General features: G+C 43.2%; 1 protein-coding gene and 1 long non-coding RNA gene across 4 annotated transcripts; both read left to right on the top strand.

Moving 5' to 3' along the window:
• Positions 1-1,517: 1,517 nt before the first annotated feature.
• Positions 1,518-7,097, top strand: btd (biotinidase). Of its 3 annotated transcripts, none has more exons than XM_080442188.1 (7): positions 1,518-1,931; positions 2,437-2,692; positions 3,170-3,319; positions 4,132-4,289; positions 4,855-5,032; positions 5,537-6,130; positions 6,337-7,097. In XM_080442188.1, the coding sequence occupies exons 2-7, from the start codon at positions 2,465-2,467 to the stop codon at positions 6,607-6,609; spliced, it is 1,581 nt and encodes a 526-aa protein (XP_080298314.1). In that variant the 5' UTR covers positions 1,518-1,931; positions 2,437-2,464; the 3' UTR covers positions 6,610-7,097. The 3 variants fall into 3 exon arrangements, with proteins under 3 accessions (XP_080298314.1, XP_080298312.1, XP_080298313.1); XM_080442186.1 differs by having other exon boundaries at positions 2,437-2,713; XM_080442187.1 differs by lacking the exon at positions 1,518-1,931 and having other exon boundaries at positions 1,976-2,713.
• A 3,113-nt stretch (positions 7,098-10,210) lies between these two features.
• On the top strand, positions 10,211-11,873 carry LOC308094943. The gene is made up of 3 exons (XR_013933998.1): positions 10,211-10,307; positions 11,017-11,081; positions 11,679-11,873. It is a non-coding gene; the product is annotated as an uncharacterized lncRNA (long non-coding RNA).
• The last annotated feature ends 2,774 nt before the right edge of the window (positions 11,874-14,647 follow it).

Genomic DNA, 14,647 nt, shown 5'->3' with positions numbered 1-14,647 from the left:
TGCAGCCCACGCGTGAACCACGTGGGCTTGCCCGCTTCCAACCCATGCCGGTTAGCCCACATGCAGCCCACGCGGGAACCACGTGGGCTTGCCCGCTTCCAACCCATGCCGGTTAGCCCACATGCAGCCCACGCGGGAACCACGTAGGCTTGCCCGCTTCCAACCCATGCCGGTTAGCCCACATGCAGCCCACGCGGGAACCACGTGGGCTTGCCCGCTTCCAACCCACGCCCAGTTAGCCCACATGCAGCCCACGCGGGAACCACGTGGGCTTGCCCGCTTCCAACCCACGCCCAGTTAGCCCACATGCAGCCCACGCGGGAGCCACGTGGGCTTGCCCGCTTCCAACCAATGCCGGTTAGCCCACATGCAGCCCACGCGGGAACCACGTGGGATTGCCCGCTTCCAACCCATGCCGGTTAGCCCACATGCAGCCCACGCGGGAACCACGTGGGCTTGCCCTCTTCCAATCCATGCCGGTTAGCCCACATGCAGCCCACGCGGGAACCACGTGGGCTTGCCCGCTTCCAACCCATGCCGGTTAGCCCACATGCAGCCCACGCGGGAACCACGTGGGCTTGCCCGCTTCCAACCCATGCCGGTTAGCCCACATGCAGCCCACGCGGGAACCACGTGGGCTTGCCCGCTTCCAACCCACGCCCAGTTAGCCCACATGCAGCCCACGCGGGAACCACGTGGGCTTGCCCGCTTCCAACCCATGCCGGTTAGCCCACATGCAGCCCACGCGGGATCCACGTGGGCTTGCCCGCTTCCAACCCATGCCGGTTAGCCCACATGCAGCCCACGCGGGAACCACGTGGGCTTGCCCGCTTCCAACCCACGCCCAGTTAGCCCACATGCAGCCCACGCGGGAACCACGTGGGCTTGCCCGCTTCCAACCCACGCCCAGTTAGCCCACATGCAGCCCACGCGGGAACCACGTGGGCTTGCCCGCTTCCAACCCACGCCCAGTTAGCCCACATGCAGCCCACGCGGGAACCACGTGGGCTTGCCCACTTCCAACCCACGCCCAGTTAGCCCACATGCAGCCCACCTGGGACCCTCATAATTTGCCCAGTTCAAGCCCATGCCCACTTGGTACCCAAGTAGCCCGCATTGGGCCCATATGGGTCCCACGTGGGCGTGCTGGCTGGGAGTATTTCCAATTTATAATACTTTTAGTTCTACTCTGAAAACTTGTGAAATGGGACATTCTGCATAAAGACTGCTTTTACTTTTGGTACTTTAAGTACATTTGATGCCAATACTTTTGTACTTTTACTCAAGTACATTTTGAATTCCGGACTTATAACTTATAACCCTTTTTTTTTTTTTTTACTTCTACATTGCAGTATTGATACTTTTACGTAAGTAAAACATTTGAGTACTTTCTCCACCACTGGTTTTGCACAAACCTATGAATCATCAAAAGGGAGGGAGAGGAATCAACTCACCCAAAGCGAAACTAATCTGAAACACTGTCCCCGCGGTGGTCGGGCCGCCTCGGACCATCGCCTTGCGGGCTCCACTGTACACATACGCGGCGGACAGAAGCAAAGCGCCGCCGGAGAGGATCCGACAGCTCCAGCAGTTCTTAAACAACGGTGCAGGTGCCACTGCCAGTGGCTCTGCAGCTGTTGTAGACGTTGTCGTTGACATTGATTCAGGCGCTGTTGTTGACATTGTCCTGCTATGTGGTCATGTGGATCATACACGAGACAGTTTACAGATCACACGACATGTTCATATAAAACAAATCCGGTAGGCTTATTTATACAGATCGTTCTCACGTGTAGCCTACAAAGCATAAAAGCAAAGTAGAGCTTAGACTGGAGTAGAGTTGTGCAAGACACAAATGACCAAACAATTAAAAGTAGTGGTTCCGGTTCGTGCGTGCCTACGTAAGACTGCGTCCGGTCTTCAAAATAAAGGTTTGTGTTCGTCTTTGTTATATTATTTGTCAATATAAATACACTGTATGTGCAGTCAGTGGTTTCAGATACAATGTCCATTTAATCTAAAGTTAACTGGCAAGATGAGGAAAAACTATCATTACAGTATGTTGGGACCTTATTTTTTAACTCTATATGGTTGTCATGGATGAACTTCAACCTGGGTCGCGTAGTTGAAAGCATATGGAGGAAATACGGAGAAAATGGCCACCGATCGGATTAAAATGCTTTTTATTGAACAATACGGAAGATACGGGTACTTCTGAGGGCCCGAACATAGTAGAAAAATCTGTGGCCATGGTGTTAGCACTTTATATTTGAAATCTGAACGTTTATGTAGATACGGGCCGTAAATGGAGAAAGTGCAAATACCCAGTTGAAGTTCATCCATGACAGTCATGTTTCAGGGCTGGGTCGATGGTGTGGAACCTTTGACCCGTGTGTCCCAGTTTTGACTACTTGTGCTTTGGTCTTTCTTGGTCAGGTCATCTTTATGCAACTGGCATGTCGCCATGTATCCCAGAGCTCTGTGGATGTTCGTCTTCCTTAGTGTTTGTCCGTCGTCATGCCAAACACAAACAGAGAAGGGTGCAGGTTCTTCGTACATCGCAGCAGTGTACGAACACCGGGTGATCCTGAACCCGGATCCAGGCGCTCCTGCGTCCCGTGAGGCTGCGCTGGAGCACATGAAGAGGAACCTGGATGTCTATGAGGAGCAGGCTGCCAGGGCAGCGCTGCAAGTAGGATACTACCTGGAACTAGTTTGTTTGTTTGTGTGTGTGTGTGTGTGTGTGTGTGTGTGTGTGTGTGTGTGTGTGTGTGTGTGTATATATATATATATATATATATATATATATATATATATATATATATATATATATATATATATATTAATCCACTATTTATAAAATGTAATAACAGATTATTTTTTAATATCTAAAATAGCAGATCTACAAGCTCACAACACATCACATTGCATAAATAGGGCTTAAAGTAAGTGGCTATTCAGACTAATCAATTTAGTCGATTATAAATAATCTGACATTTTTCACAATTTGTTGTTGATATATTAAAAAGAAAGAATATATATATATATATATTTAAAAAAACGTTTTCATTCAATTAATAGGAAAATTATAAATAGAATAATCGCTAAGACAATAATAAATGGTTGCAGCCCTACGTCCCTCTCAGGCTCTCACCTCCACTTCTCACAGGGTGTCCAGATCTTGGTGTTTCCAGAGGATGGCATTCAGGGTTTCAACTACAGCCGTTCATCCATCTCTGGATACCTGGAGACTGTACCCAACCCTCAGCTAGAGAGCTGGAACCCCTGTACACAGCCTGACAAATACCCTAAGACTGAGGTACACGCACACAAGCACACTTTTGTATTACTATACTTTTAGGACATATAGGGCAGCAATTTTAGGATTGGCATATTCGGGCGTGCAGGCGGACCTCTGATGTCAAGCTCATGTCACCATGACTCAGCCATAACTATAACATAAGGAGTTACCAATGCAGCTACGCCCAAATATGGAGTGTATTGTCTCACCTCAATTTGTCATCATGGCATAAGGCGAAAACAAATCAGTCAGTTCCATATATGGGCACAAAAGGGACAAGGACTGACAAGATACAGAGATCTCCATCTATGGGCATAAAGGGGACATGGACTGACTAGCAGATACAGAGATCTCCATATATGGGCAATTTGGGCATAATCAGTCGGATGTGGTGCGACATAGGTCCCCCCCGAACCTCTAGTAATCCTAAAACAGAAAATAGACTATCTTCAAGCTCACAACGCATCACGCTCACTGTGACGTTTAGTGAGCTTGTAGATCGCCTATTTTCAGTGCAGGCCACCAGCGCGCATCGAAGACTGTAATCAGGCATAACTTCAAACCGAACCCCTAAACGTAACCTTTAAATTCTTAATTGTAAGTATAATAACTGCAAATATTTTAACCATAAAACAACCATTTGTCTTAGGAGGACCAGGAAGTCGTCACAAAGTCTATTTCTCAAATTCTACTAGACCTGAAGGGACATTTGGCCCTCACAGGGTTAGACGCACACCATTAACCAACCACACTGTCTATCCACCAATCTATAACATTCACAATAATCATAGTACACCTCAAACGCATTTGTGTGTTGATCTCCCCTGCAGGTTCTCGGCCGGCTGAGCTGCATGGCCCGTCGTAACAGCCTCTACCTGGTGGCCAACATGGCCGACCTGCAGCCTTGCAGTGCCAGTCCAGACCCCATGTCCTCCTCCCCCTGTCCTTCTGACGGCCGCTGGCAGTTTAACACAGATGTGGTCTTCAGGTACAACACAGACCTCAGCATAGCAGCATTTATTGGGGAACATTGTTTCTCTTTACTTTTAATCTACTGGAGGACCACCCAGTTTTATATGCATTGATTAGGCCACAGACCCCCATTTATTACTTATTTTTTTGTTGTATTTCTTATCTCTGGAAGCCCAATTTACTCTGTTAATTGAACTCTGAGTGTGTACAAATTGAAGGGTCCATTTGGTTCCATTTGTACACTCAGTTACAGACCCGTAAGGACACTTATTTTATTTTTTTACCACTGGTGGTCCCCAGACCTGACATTGAGAACTAGGGTTCTAGTAGTGATACTCTGTCACTACGTGTATGGTTGTGAGTTCAACTGTCACTGTGAACAACCAAATTATGTTTTTGCTGTTTCTTCATCTGCATATTGCTATGAAAGTAATTGTCTTTATCTTCTTCATCATCTTACTCTTCATCACCTTCTCATAATCATCTTCTGTGCTTGGACCCCATTAATTGCTGCTTGCATCTGTATTTCTTATTTTAACTTGATCTAATTAGTCATAGTCACACCATTGTTTTGGTACCAGGTCCGATGGTCTGCTGGTGGCACGCTACCACAAACACAACCTTTATTTTGAGAATGCCTTCGACAAGCCCCCCAGCCTGGAAGTCGTCACCTTTGACACGCCGTTCGCTGGGAAATTTGGCGTTTTGACCTGCTTTGACCTCATGTTTCATGACCCCACAGTCATACTGTTGGAGAAGGTCAGAACACAACCACAGAACTCATATCCAGTGTCTATTCCATTTCATAACATGCTGCACTATAATTGACCTACTGTAACGTCAATACATTTTACCAAAATATCCGTTCTATCTATATTTTAACCATTGGCAGTCTTACATTACATTACATTGCATTACATTATTATGATAATGATTATTATTTTATTATTATCATATGTCCTAGTGGCTAAAACAATTAAGCATTGCTTAATTGTTTTGCTCTTAATTCATTCACTATGTTTGAAAATGTATTAACGTTTTTCAACATAAAAACAGTTGAAACGATGTGGAAATAATAATGGAAATATTACATTTCTGTTCATACCATTCAGGTGTTTTTAATACAGATTGAATGGAAACAGATCCATCGACTATGCAAAATAATTGCGATCAGATAATTGCGATCAGCGACGATAAATAAAGTCTGATCCAAGCCGTAGCTAATCTTTACGTCTACCATTCCCATCTGTCGCTTTCTCTCAGGGTGTGCGTCAGCTTGTCTACCCCACCGCATGGATGAACCAGCTGCCTCTGCTAGCAGCCGTTCAGTTCCAGCGGGCTGTCAGCCTGGGTGCCAGTGTCTCCATACTGGCAGCTAACATCCGCAGCGACGTGTTGGGCATGACCGGCAGCGGGATCTTCAGCCCAGCCTCGGGTCTCCACCATCATGCCCGGCACGGAGAACCGGAAGAGGGAAAGCTGCTGGTGGCCAGAGTGCCTGTCTTGGACCCACTGTGGATAGGAGACAGAGGGGCAGTGGTGCAGATGGAGGAGAAACCCCTCGATTCTGGATATTGCCTGCAGGAGGACAGTTGTCAGACCGTAGCTTCTCCTCAGCCACCTCCCACTGTAACTCCATCATTCCCTCCATCCTCTGACACCTTCATCTCATCCATGATGTACGACCTCTTCACCTTCGTCCTTCTCCAGGGCTCAGTGGGTGAACTGACGGTGTGCGATGGCCCTCTCTGTTGCCACCTGCAGTACCGGAGGTCCCCAGAGGGTAGCAGTACAGAGCTCTATGCGCTGGGAGCATTTGCTGGCACACACACTGTGAATGGCCGATATGCCCTGCAGGTACAGATGAGAAAGCCTGTTTTGAATTTCTAAAAGTGTTTTAAAAAGACTACTGCAGGGGCTTCAAAGTATACAAAATCTCACAAATTGAATTAGAATTTCCTCCTATTTGGGGTTCCTTGGAATGGAAAGGTTTGGGAACCCCTAGGATGGAAAAGTTATAAAGGATGTCTAATAAAAATCATGTGACCCATTTCCCTCCAAAGGTGTGTGCGCTAGTCCGCTGTGCAGGGATGGAGGCCAGCTCCTGTGGACAGGAAGTGGAGGAAGCAGAGACTAAAATGGACTTCCTGCTAGAGGGGGTGTTTGGTACGCGACATGTGCACCCATCGGTGCTGGCCAGTGGTGTGGTCTTGGAGCAGCCAAAACAGGTGGCCAGGACCAGTGATGGCAGGGTGACCATCAAACACTCAAATATGACAGCTGGACTGGTCACCGCGTGCCTCTATGGACGCATGTATCACCTGGATAAAGACTGATCTGTGTGTTTTGTACCCCAAAGTACAACTGCTGTTGTACTGTTAATGTACCCAAAGGTTCATAATCCTACATAAAGCTACTAAATTAAATATATTTAATTTCCTATATTTTTGTACAGGCCTTAATTTGACAATGTGTATTTTCTGACCAGTGTTTAAATATATTTTTGGTACAGTATACCTGAACACAATTGTCTTTTTATTGCTAGGATATTTGAGCCTAACAATATCTATCTATGTGGTGTTTTTCAGTCTTAGTCCATGTTCGAACTACAGAGGACATTATGGAAGCTGAAGCCAAAGCACTGGGGGTGCAATTCTCTGGTCTATTTGGCTTTGTTCAGACATTAGGCAAATCCGATTTGAACACCAGTTTGAACTTTGACAAAATAAGGTAAACATTTCCATTCTCTGTCACACACTGTTGACTCATTGCGTCATTGTAAAGAGGGTTTTCTTCACAACTTAGTTAGTGCTAGTTGTCACATCAGGGCCCTCTCACAGCACTGAATGGCAGGGCTGTCAATCATAGTCAGTATTATGTCTGTACCATGGTCAGTATCATGTCTCTATCATGGTTAGAATTGTGTCGGTATGATGTAAGTATCATGTCAGTATTAAAGGTAGGTGATTTTCTTTGGCTAAAATAAGTGTTAAATAGCTCTATATTCTGATAGTACTCATTGCTATAGACTCGAGTGTTTGTTCAGTAACAGGAGTCTCCATGTCTCTCCAGCTCTTTATTAAACAGAAAATGCATTTTCAGGTCAGAATACCAATTACCAATCAGGACTGGGGGGGAAATCTCGGGGGAAACAAGTTAACAACAACACTACACTGACTACAAAACTGAAAAACGTTAATAAAAACAATATGCAAGTATAATCAATCAATTAATTCTTCAGCGGTGGTCTCTTCATGTTGTAGTTTAGTAAATTAATGAATGGCTCAAGCTGCTCTCAGAGCCCCTTTTATGCCAGGTGAGTACAGGTGACGGCCCAGACCCCCACCCCTGGCACTCCTGGTACCCCATGAAGACAAAGGCATACATTTGCATCACTATATAGGCAAGGGTCACTCTGCTGAATGGATACGGTGGTGATTAGCTGCCTGCCCGCGTGAATGGACGAGGAGGCGGGCTCTGGCACAAAACATTTTCAGATGGGGGTCCGCGGCCAAATGTATATCAATGTAGAGGTCCTTGGCATGAAAAAGGTTGAAAACCACTGTTCTAAATGGCAGTGGTTTACAAACTTTTTAGCTCAAGAGTCTTGAGGCTTGGGTCCCGGCTCCCGGGGAGACATCAAATTTTGGGTCTTAGTCCCAAGACTCAAGACCCAAAAGAGAAATTTGATGTCTCCCCAGGAGCCTGGGTCTTGACTCAAGACCCAAAAGAGAAATTTGATGTCTCCCCGGAATCATACGAGGAAGTAAAATGTATAATAAGCAAGAAAGGAAACACTGCCGCAATAAATGGATCCAGGGAGAAAGCGTGGCAAAGTATTGCCGACAAATTAAATGCCGTCGTCCAAAAATATATACAATTTATATACAAGTCCATAAATATATAATTCAGTTAGGCTTAAACATGAGGAGTGTATAGTGAATATTGGAATTATCGCCTACTAATCATAATAACATCTTTACCGTGGAATCTACATATGGACACTAATATATCCACGTGACGACGGAGATGCATTGCGGGGTATTTATAGTGGTAGAAGTGTCATTCTACCGCTCTCCTGGCAACGACAAAGAGAAGAGGAAATCGTTATTTTATATATAGATATATAAATATATATATATAAATAAATATAAAAAATAAACATTATAATGTTAATAATAATAATAAATACATATGTATAAGATTCGTCAGTGTCCAGCCGGGACCAGCTAACTCCTTTTTCAGTTTTTTTTTTTTTTTTCATAAATCAACGCTATTGAACCCCCTCTACATCTGTGTAATTTTTTTTTTAATAATAACATATGAAAAGTATTAAAAAGCGCCTCTGACGAAAACTCCTAACTCCATTGGACCCTCAAACTGTCCGTCAAAAACAAACAACTCCCCCCTCCTCTCAGGCTCTCGAGAAGCTCTGCTCTGTATGAGGCAGACAGGGAGAAGATTTTTCAATGCTTTTGGGAGAACATAAACTGGGAAGAGAAGAGAATGTATGTGCAAGGTTTGATAGATGTCACCCCAGTAAAGAGGAGAAGGGTGTCTTCACAAAGGTCATCGGCTCGTGTTTTCTTTTTAAATGTTAATGGACAGAGAATGAGTGTGTGCAGGAGTTTGTTTCAAACATCTCCAAGAGCTCAAGGAGATCATGCCAAAAGACTTTCACAGCTTTTATGACAATCTAAAGCACTAAGAAACACCCACCACACACACGCAACACACAACACACAACAGTGTGATAATAAAATGTTGATAGGTATATGATAGGTAAATTCAACTGTGGTTGTTATTGTTAGTGCAGTAGGCTACAGATTTGATAGGCTAAAGATTCTATTTTTCATGAATGTATTTTGTATTTATATGCCATTTATTTATTGTTGGTGTGCCATGATCGCTTTTGTTAAATACATGATTGAGTATTGAGGCAGAATTGTTTGTTGCACTCAACTGTAGAAGAACAACAGTGGTAACAGTTAGATCCATGGTTGTTTACAATGCATGTTAAAATAAAAGTTGTTTAAGTACAGAATTCAGCTTGATCTATAGTATATGAGGATGGCGCTCACCATAAATTGCTGATCTCCAAGCTCACAATGCGTTGTGATGTGTTGTGAGCTTTGAGATCCATTGCCAGCTGTTCTTATCAATGATGGACAAAACCTCCTAACTCCACTTGCACTGGATTTGGGTAAAGTGGTGATAATATAATGACACATGCAAATATCTGATAATATATAAAGTCACAATACCAAGTTTGATGAGGCAGTATTGCTTTGTTTTAAAAAATATATGGTTTTCTTCATTTTCTGAAAAATTGATATTTTGTTTTTCATTTCCTGAACAATTACCATTTTGGATTTAGCTGGTTCCGGCCGAACAGCAGAGATATATATATTGGCCTACTTTTTACTGTATATGATTAGCATTAAGACCCTTATTAACCTTCAATGGTTCTATTCTGAAAAAGGAGGTTATTGTAAAAAGATTTACGGGTTCCGACATGTTTGTTTACAATGAAGAGTGGACGGCGCTTGGTGCCTCTTGGACCCGGAAGTGACATCGGACTACAAAAAGACGTCAGACTTAAAAACCGAATAGGCTGATGCTTGTCCACAAACTGCATCATGGGAATTGTAGGAACCCAGAGAACGGTCAAAATAGAGATACCTGTAGACAAATAGACAGACAGACGGTGTGGGTAAATATTGTTGTTTCTATAGACTTTGATAAACATAAAATAGGCTTTAGATTAAGAACGTATAACCTTTGGATCAATTTGCACAATGTTGCATCCATTTAATATGCATACAGATATATATCCATTTGAACTGGGTGTGAATTTCAAAGACATCCTTCTGGTTGAAAGCCTTTACAATGATCTTCTATGTAGACGTCTACTAATAATGTGTGCTGTCTCCTAGAAGCTGCACTCGGCCCTCTGTTAGCAGGTGTCATCTCTCCTACTGGCTGGACCAACGTCTTCTACATGCTCATCTCTTCCGACGTCTTAGCATGTCTGGTCAGTAATACATCAGACACTTAAGCCTGATACCAGTAGTGGAAAGTAACTAAGTACATTTACTCAAGTGCTACTGTAATTGTTAGGTATTTTTTACTTTACTGGAGTATTTCGAATTTTCAATACTTTTACTTCTACTCCACTACATCTCAGAGGCAATTGTTGTACTTTTACTCCACTGCAGTTATTTGAAAACTTTAGTTACCAGTTACTTTGTAGATTTTTATTATTATTACAAAACCACTCCAGACCTATATACTGTATATACTTTGGCAATTTGAAAATAGCCAATCTACGCGTTGTGAGCTTGTAGATCGGCTATTTTCAAAGGATTTTTATACATTTGAAAACCTTCTGCACAATGACTACTTTTACTTTTGGTACTTAAAGTACATTTTGACACTTTTACTCAAGTACTTTTTTAATACCGAACTTGTACTTGTATCAGACTATTTCTACAATAGGGTATTGATACTTTTACTTAAGTAAAAAAATGTGTGTACTTCTTCCATCACTGCCTGATACTTAGCAGAGTGTGTGTGTCACACACGACGCATCGCAGCACGACACATTGTGAGCTTGTATATTGCCTATTTTCGGCGAGGGACAGTGCATGACACCCCTGCAACTAAGTGTAAAACAAGCCTAAAGCAAGCCTTAGGAGAGAGCTTTGATTGTGGTTGAAGTCTGACAGATTGTTTCTCCTCAGTTTTTATCCAGGCTGGTTTACAAGGAAGTGCAGGGATGGTGTAGACGCTCCTCACGACTACCAGGGTGAGTGCAGGGCGAGGACTTACGATTATTTATAACCCCCAAAATGTCCTTACAATTTCATATTTAATTCAGTTAATTCACGTTACGTTTGATTCTAATTAATTCAAGTTCATTATAACGTCTTTCTTAAGTTACCTTGCAAGTGTTAACCAGAGTATTTCACATTGGGCCGTGGAACAGTATAAACATACATTTAAATGAGCAGTAGAAGGCGACACAAACTGTTAAACTAATGCATGATGCAGCAGTACTATATTGAAATGTGCATAGTAATTACAGTATTTATACATACTGTACTTAAGAATTGCAATAAAGGTCGCAGACTCCATTTGATGCACATCATTATAAAAAATACTTTTAATTTGTATTCATTACACTCATTTTGGAGTCAACCATGCAGATAAGCGTTACTAAACAGTCTTTTCAGGGACCGATATACCTCCTTACCATCTCAATTTCTGGGTCTTCTTCAGGTTAAAACAGTTTTTAACCTATGACCCCATACTGTATGTAGAGAAATAGTACCAGTAATATATAGTAATATATAGTAATTTGTCATCATGCTCATTGTCAATGTCATTGAACCTTGTGTTGCAGGTTCAAAGAAATCTGAAACTACTTATTCCATGGTGGAGGGAACCACAGCAATACGACCGTCATCACCAGCAGATAAAAGGAGCTACATGTTTGATTTGAACTGTGGTACTACTACATATCAGAGAAATATAATATTTCTGTACTTGTTTGTTATTTTAAATAACTTTTTTGTATGACTTACCAATGCACCTGTACACTGACATCTGAAAATGGATTTTATCATTAAATGCACACATAGTATGTTTTACCAAACGTGTCTCTCTTTCATCAAACTGGTCTCGGTCACCATAGTGACTGTCTGTAGCTACAGAGACTACAAGACTGTCTGTCTGTCTGTCTGTCTGTCTGTCTGTCTGTCTGTCTGTCTGTCTGTCTGTCTGTCTGTCTGTCTGTCCGTCCGTCCGTCCGTCCGTCCGTCCGTCCGTCCGTCCGTCCGTCCGTCCGTCCGTCCGTCCGTCCGTCCGTCCGTCCGTCCGTCCCTCCCTCCCTCCCTCCGGTAATCTCACAAACCGCTGGACTGATTAACGCCACATTTCTTATGCACACTGCCACTAGGTAACATGTTTTCAAGGGTTCTATATATTTGAAATATTGTATTTTTATTATAATGGCTGGACGTCAAGGGGCTCGGACTGTCCAAATTTGGGCAGGGATGACGTATATGATGACATCATCGATTCATTAACTACCATAACTAGCTAGCCTCTTTCACAGTTGGGCTGTCTAAGAGCAAGTAGCCTCGATCTCCAGGCTTTTATTGTTTAGTTTTGCTAAAAAAATAAGAGCCTGGACCAGCACGTCGGTGTACCCGGTATAGGAAGTGTTTCATTTCCCCAACCAACTAGAGTGCAGTGGGCGTCGCTCGTAATGTTGTGTTGACGGGGCGGGGGTTGACGGACAGATCGGTGAACCAATGGGATCAGGCGCATTCTCTCCGCACTGATTTTAAACCCACCCCTCTATACACGAAAGCAGGAAGGCTAGTGCAGCCTAAAGAGCAAGTGAGTGGCAGTGTAATTGGCCTGAAACCTTACCCAAATATGTCATAGATTACTGGCACTAGACTGGCCACATGAAGTCCGAGATCCACTTGAAGACATGCTGATATTTGGCCGAGTCGGACCAAAATCGGTGCGATGGAAACCTAGCCTTAGACCCCATCGTGTTTTGTTCAGACACAAAAACGCTCTTTTAGGTGGTTCGTTGTGAGCTTGTAGATCGCATATTTTCGGTGAAGACATTTGGTGTAGAGGGAAAAAAGAACAGACCAAGTACAGTGCCGCCCCCAGTCACCTCAGTTCACTGTTCACGTTGTTTTTAAGTTGACAGAATTATTTATTTACCAAAATTACATACTAATACACACAAAGGAGCAAGACGCTTAGCGTGTCTTTTGGTTGCTCTCTAGTGGCAGCTGTTTTGTCCATGTTTGTGTTGTGTTTACCCACACCCCCTTGTTAACTGCCACACCTGTCTTGGTTTTAGTGGCATTACCTTCATTGGGCTTATCTGTGTATTTAAAGCCTGTTTCTTGTTTAGTTCATTGCTTAGTGTCGTTGTGGTACACAGTGTGTCTTGTGCCTTTTGTTTGTGTTCTCTGGACCCAAGCCTTTAGTGAATTTGTTCTTCAATTGGATCTTTCTTTAGGTATTCTTGTGTTGGATTTTCTGCCTCTTCTGAGCGTTTGGAATAACCCTCCTAGAATAATTGCGTACTCAGTTCTGACCCTTTTCATTTCTTTTGGGACTTAAATCTGACGAACATTTTAGAAAATAAAGACACACCTTCTTTAATATAACAATACAGTCTCTGTAGCACTTGAGTCGTCATGCCTTTTAGCTCGCCAAAGGTAGTTGGCTCAGCCTGATAGTGCTGAGGCATGACTTGTTTCTCTGCTCTTCCCTGCTTGAACTGTAGTCCACAATAGCCACATGTACCCACTTTAGCGTGGTTATCCAGGTTGATGTAGACTTTGGGGTGACCCAGTGCTCCACCTCCTCCGTCACAGCACACCACTCCGGCCTCAACGAACTGCACCGGCTCCTCTGCCACCAACTCGATCGCAAAGTTCTTGTTCACCTCCTTCTGTCTGCCAACAAACCTGGCTCTCCTGGGGTCTTTCTCATCGAACACCTGACCGGTGTGAGTGATTGGTTCACCAGTCCTGGAGACCTCTCCGCTGTAGCGACAAACAGTAGATATCCTCGGTGGTGAAACAAGTACCTTGGCAATCTTGACAGAGGGCAGAAACCTGCCAGTGGCTATGGTAACCATGCAAGTGACCTTGCAGAAAGTACTAAATAGGCCGTTTAGACAAGCTTATAAAGGCTCACTCGCCAACGCGAAGGTTTACATCACACGGCCACAGACAGTAAGAAGAGCTGCGATCCCGAGCTGATTGCCTAGATATGGAGATGTCTGACGTCATACTACTGATGTCATAGTATTATGTTATGTTTATTTATTTGATATGGTCATCACAATTACATACTACTGATGTCATAGAACTGACTTCTTACATGACCTATATACATCATAGACTGGCCACATGACGTCTGAGATCCACATCCATGCTGTTATGTCTTGATGATATCAAATATTTATGTGTCACAACATAGTTATGAGGATACACCAAGAACGAAAGAACAGTATTTACACAATTTCTCAGGTCAAAATATATGTTTTGAAAAAGAAATGATGCTTGATGTGAAATATTTAGTCTATAAATGACTTGTAGGCCTACATAATAATAATAATGATACAGAGTTACAAAGTGCTTCACAGAGAATCAAACACACTCCATACAACAAGAGATATAGCAAAAAAAGACAGAACATTAAAAACAAAACAAAAAGCAATACATGTTTGTGTTTGAACAAAATGAGTCAAGAAATGTATATGTCCATTGTCCATAATTATTACCTCACCAACTACTGCTAAACTGGGTCATGCACACATCCCATAATTAT

The sequence above is a fragment of the Gymnoscopelus braueri genome (genome assembly GCF_963280865.1).
Source record: "Gymnoscopelus braueri genome assembly, chromosome: 11".
In the NCBI taxonomy this organism is placed as follows: domain Eukaryota; kingdom Metazoa; phylum Chordata; class Actinopteri; order Myctophiformes; family Myctophidae; genus Gymnoscopelus; species Gymnoscopelus braueri.
This window is presented reverse-complemented; position numbering and strand designations above follow the sequence as displayed.

What these genes read in the sequence shown, in the direction of transcription:
- btd (XM_080442186.1), top strand. Translation starts at nt 2,465, where the DNA reads ATGTATCCCAGAGCTCTGTGGATGTTCGTCTTCCTTAGTGTTTGTCCG. An exon ending in CAGTCATACTGTTGGAGAAG is followed by an intron (nt 5,033 to 5,536) that starts GTCAGAACACAA and finishes GCTTTCTCTCAG; the next exon opens with GGTGTGCGTCAGCTTGTCTA. An exon ending in ATGGCCGATATGCCCTGCAG is followed by an intron (nt 6,131 to 6,336) that starts GTACAGATGAGA and finishes TTCCCTCCAAAG; the next exon opens with GTGTGTGCGCTAGTCCGCTG.